The sequence below is a fragment of the Bison bison genome, unplaced genomic scaffold (assembly GCF_000754665.1).
Source record: "Bison bison bison isolate TAMUID 2011002044 unplaced genomic scaffold, Bison_UMD1.0 scf7180017864472, whole genome shotgun sequence".
Classification (NCBI taxonomy): Eukaryota; Metazoa; Chordata; class Mammalia; order Artiodactyla; family Bovidae; genus Bison; species Bison bison.
In genome coordinates this window covers 11,198,183-11,203,397 of record NW_011495033.1, presented here as the reverse complement: position 1 = coordinate 11,203,397, position 5,215 = coordinate 11,198,183, and the positions used below count along the sequence as shown (strand labels likewise).

Genomic DNA, 5,215 nt, shown 5'->3' with positions numbered 1-5,215 from the left:
TAACTGTAGTTTCCATCTCTCAGGAAAGAGATTGGATGAAACTTTTCTGGAGAAAAGATACTAACAAGCTCATGAGAACAAAGTTATGGGCATTCAGGGTCCCACAGGTTTAGAAAGCTACCCCTGGTGAGGTAGCTTTCTAAACTCTTTCATAATCTCTTATGTTTATGGTATCCTGTCCATAAACGTAGATTCTAATCAGTTGCTTAAGGCTTTACTCTTAAGTATGAACAGAAATTCAAAGATCATCAACTACTTGGTAAACTTCTTTTACATGATTGCAAATATCACAACAAAAGAGGAAAAGGAACTAGAAGGAAACAAATGAAAAGGGCAGGAGCCAAGTAAAAATCATGAAAGATCCTCAAAGAGAAGAGAAGAAATAAGACCAAGATGCTGGGGGGGGGGGGGGGTGGGAATAATACTCAGAGAATAAGAAAGAACTCTTAGAAGTAAACTGCTTAATAAAAATTCAAAATTAAAAAGAATTGAAGGATAAATTAGAGAATATCTCCCAGAAGACAGGACAAAATATTAAGAGACAGAAGAATATGTAAGAAAAATAGGATATTAGACAATTTATCAAACTCCCTACTAATAGGAATTTCAGAAGGAGAAAACAAGTGGTGTAAATTATTAAATTATTAGATATAGCATTTTCCCAATCTAAAGGACATGAGTCTCAAGATTAAAAAGACCTACACAAAGTATCCAGCACGGCAAGAGAGAAAAGACACGTCACTGTGAATTTCAACACCTATCGAGATGACCCTAAAAACTTTTGGAAAGAAAATACAAACTGCCACTTAAGGACTGGGACTTTTAACATCAACACTCGAAGAATATATGAAGAAATAACTTCTAAATTCAGAAAGAAAATCATTTCCAACTTGAGATCAGAATATCCAGCCAAGATGTCAAATTAAGGCACAATAAACATTTGCAGATGTGCAACAACTCAAAATATGCCCTTCATGTAACCTTTGTCGAGAAGCTACTAAAGAAAATGCTCCAGTAAAACAAGGCAGTAAAGCAAGAGGAGGAAGCCACTGGCCTCCGACAACGGGATTTACCACAGGACGGACGGCACTCTGGATCCCCAGAGCGGGGCAGACAGCTCCCGGGTGACAGCTCCCCAGCAGCCCTTGGCAGCCACCAGTCCGGATGGAGGAGACATGAGAGCGCTAGCTAGGGCATCACCAGGGGAGAAAAACCACTTGATGTACTGCCAGCTGGGCAGGTGTTTCCCAGTTCTGGTGACAAGTTTGATAATAAAGAACAGGTATGTAAAAACTATACAAGTGAATATATGTGGGAGTTATTAAGAAGAAAGTAAAAATCATACAAGAAAGGAAATATAATCATAGGATATTATAGTGCTTGGCTGTGAACAATACGTACATAGCACTATATATATTAACCTCCTTAGAAATCATAAGAGCACTATATATATTAACCTCCTTAGAAATCATAAGATAATTACATATGCATTTGGGGGCAGGGTAACAGGGCTACACCGTCAAAGTAGGAAGTGAACAGCGAAGGTTCAAAAGGGAAAAATCAGTAACTAATTACATAAGCACATTGTTTAGAAACATGGATGGCCATACCCAAACAAACTGCTAAGATGGAAAGGCAGCTGCCCCTGAGACAGGGAACAGGGTTGAGAGACACGAGGCAGGGCCGCTGTTTTTCTTTGTAAGCCCTGTAGTATTGCTCGATTTTTGAACTATGTAGCTATATTGCTAGTTATTAAAAATAAATTTTAAAAAGATACCAGGCCCAGCCCATGACCACAGTAGTTATTCAATAAAGGGTTTCTGAGCTCTGGTTGCATGGGTCTAGGGCCAGGTCCAGCCTCAGCTCCCCAGAGCAATTCTGGAGGACAATGGGCTTCATCCAGGAGCCGAGCATCACCACCCCACCAGCAGCCTTGGCACAGCTCTCGAAGATCACCTGTGTACCCAAGTCCTAGCCTCATCCCTAGAGCGTGCAGTCTTCATCTGCTTCCTTGTCTGTCTTTCCCACTGGGCCAAGCATTGTTGTGGAAGTTGCTAAGTCATGTCTGACTCCTTGGGACCCCATGGACTATACATAGTCCATGGCATTCTCCAGGCCAGAATACTGGAGTGGGTAGCCTTTTCCTTTCCAGGGGATCTTCCCAACCTAGGGATTGAACCCAGGTCTTCCCCATTGTGGGCAGATTCTTTATCAGCTGAGCCACAAGGGAAGCCCAAGAATACTGGAGTGGGTAGCCTATCCCTTCTCCAGTGGATCTTCCTGACCCAGGAATCGAACTAGGGTCTCCTGCATTGCAGGTGGATTCTTTACCAACTGGGCTATCTCTGTTTCTCCACTTGCCACTCCTCATGGCTAGCCCAGGGCCTAGAACCTGCCTAGGTGCTTGGCAATGCTTTCATGGGTGACTGTAGATAGAGTGGGTTTACGGTCCAAAGAATCCCTTGAGAAGGTAACGTGGAGGAAAAGGTTGGGTGGCTGGTGAGGCTTGACAAGAAGGGGGTGAGGCCCCGGCCAGCAGGCCTCTGACAGCCGCGCAACTCCTCACCCATCCGTGCACAATGTTCCGTGTCACCTGGACTGACTGTGCCGCCTGGGGACCGCATGACCACACAGGAGACTCTGTCCTTCCCCGCATCCGGCCCCATGCACCACCCTTGCCATCAACGGTGACCCAGAGATGCAGGCGGGGTGCTTCCTTACTGGAACCCCAACGACTCTGGAGGAGTGCTGCCGTGTGCCAAGCACGCCACCAAGCGCCTTACGTGCACAGAAGGCCCCTGTGAGCTATGTGCCAGTCCTTCCCTCCTTGCCATTTTACACGTGGAAGAACTGAGGTCTGCAAGAGCTGAATACTGTTCTGATATGCTCTTCAACGCTATGCTGGAACCCCCAACTGCTGACTTTTGTTTCCAATGGCTGTCAGAGCTGGGAGAGTCCTCTGATGAGGACATGAAGGCTCAGAGAGGAAAGACTCTCCCCTCGGGTCAGGGCAGAGCTGGTGGAAGAGCCGGCCTAGAACCCCTGGCTCCTGACTTCCTGCCCAGGTCCCACCCAGCACTGCACGCTGACTCCAGGAGTGACACTCCCTGGAGCCCCAGCCCAGCCTGTCTGCCCGTCCAGCCAGTCATGAAGCTGCCAGGGTGGGAAGGAGGCCCGCCTACCTTTCCAGCGCCACTCTCTCCACTGACAACAACAGACTGGTTGACCGGCTCGATCAGGCTCTTGACATTCCTGTAGGTCTGTTCGCCCACAGTGAAGATGTGGGGCTTCAGTGTCTGAAACATCAAGGGGTGAAAGGTCATGGCAGCAAACCCGTCTTCGAGGAGGGGTTGATCCAGCGATGGCTGCGACGGGGAGCCTGTCCACAGCAGCGGTGGAGGCTTCCTCTAGAAAAACTTCTTGGCATAACAACGTGAGGCCAGCTGCAGGCGTGACCCATTCATCTTCTCTCAGTTTGGAAGCAGTGCTGGCCTTGACCAGTTTATGACATTAACACGTTATCCTCCCATCTTATGTCAATAGTTTTATTCTGCTACTTTTTTTATTTTATGTTATTACAATTTGCAAGAACTTTCTTACCAGTTATTGCCTAAGAAGTAACCCTATTTTATAGATGACAAACTGGAGGTTCATATGGGTTAAATAACCTTCTCAAGGCCACTCAGCAAATAAAGGCATCTGTGTGATTTGGATTCCAATGTTACTGTTCTCCTTTCCATCAACAAGGATTAATTGCTCTCAGTGTGCTGGGCATCAAGCTGGGCACTGAGGGAACAGAGGGGACCATCACGCGGCTTTGCCTTTGAGGAGGCAGTCGGTAAGACTGCCTCTCAGGCCAGACCTCCCTGGCTGCCCACCCAGACACGAACCCTGGATGAGCCAGGTTAGTCCATGCAGACCCAGTGCGGCTCTGCCAGCAATGACCGCTTGCCTACAGCTTCCTGAAGGGAGAGGGCATCATTCTGGAGGCTGTCAGAACCATCTCTCTCTAGGCCCTCACCCCACCCACTTCTCATCTGGAGAGTTACAAAGCCTTCAGCCATTCAGCCGCTGGTCTCACCTTCCTTAACCCAACTCCCCCAACTTCATCCCCACGGCGGGCTCTGTTCACAGCCCCACTCCCACCCCGATGAAGCAGCTCTGTGGACTCTCAGCTGCGGTGCAGACCCTCTGATGACAGCCCTGGAATAGCTCACCTTCCCACCCTCATCTGTGCTTCTCTCCACAACACCCTGCTCCTGCCGCCAAGTTTGTTCTGGCTTCTCCCTGCACGCTAACATCCTCTGGGGTGTTCCCTGCCTGTACCAGCTTCATCCCCACTTGCGTAAAAAGAGACCCCTCCTCCCAATCAGTGGAGACGAACATGTGCTGAATTTTCCAAGGCAATCCTAACTGCACGTAATTTTATTCTTTTCCCCAAAAAGTGGTTTTTAAATACACAAATATGCCTTGGGAAATTCTTTCCAACTAATAAATTCACAAACAAGAAAAAAAAAAAATCTGTCCATGTCCCTATTTTAGGATCCAAAATCAGTTAAGCAAATACTGCTTTCTCTCTCATTTTGCACCTCCTGGCACGTGTTCAAACTTCTGTGAGCTTCTGGTGGGAAGATCACAGCCCCAGCAGTCTCTGAATGACAGCCCAGCTGACAACGACACGGATAAGGACAGCGAAGCTGCCAGGTGCCCGCAGGGAGGAGGGGGAGCCCTGATTCCCTGGGAAGCGGGGGTCTCACCTGGGGCTGAGAAGCAGCGTGGTACTCTCGCATCAGCTCGGGCGAGTAGAGCTGAGGGACGGGCTTGAAGGGGTTCATAGCCACCAGGGTGCAGCCGGCGTTGGTGTAGAACGTGTCGGCCATGTACCGGGCCTGCAGACACCTCAGGACTGAGGCAGGGATGCCGTTAGCAAACTCTGGCTCAGATGGAGACACAGCCGCACGTACAGACCAACACCCCACCTACCAGAGTTCCCTCTGCAATTAGCCAAGAGCCATGAGAGCCCAGCCTCTCCCTGATGAGCAGGTATGAGAAAGATCTAATTAAGATGAACCCCACATCTGGAGCAAAGCTTGTGTTGGGGAGTCTGAGGGCAGCCGCCAGGCGGGGGTCTGGAGCAGCCCACCTGGCTGTCCACGTCCTGTCTGACCCAAGGCAGCGGAGCCGAATACCCTCTGGGAGAAGGCGCACCCCTCTG

At 48.9% G+C, this 5,215-nt stretch overlaps 1 protein-coding gene across 1 annotated transcript in view; it reads right to left on the bottom strand.

The window, feature by feature from the left end:
- MYO19 (myosin XIX) overlaps positions 1-5,215 on the bottom strand; it is a gene marked incomplete at its 3' end in the record, with an annotated part of 34,361 nt that overhangs the window by 21,611 nt on the left and 7,535 nt on the right. The window contains exons 7-8 of the mRNA XM_010861713.1: positions 4,758-4,979; positions 3,183-3,296 (exon numbers count right to left, since the gene is read on the bottom strand). Of these exons, the coding sequence (XP_010860015.1) occupies positions 3,183-3,296; positions 4,758-4,979 (336 nt within the window). The remainder of the gene's footprint in view (positions 1-3,182; positions 3,297-4,757; positions 4,980-5,215) is intronic.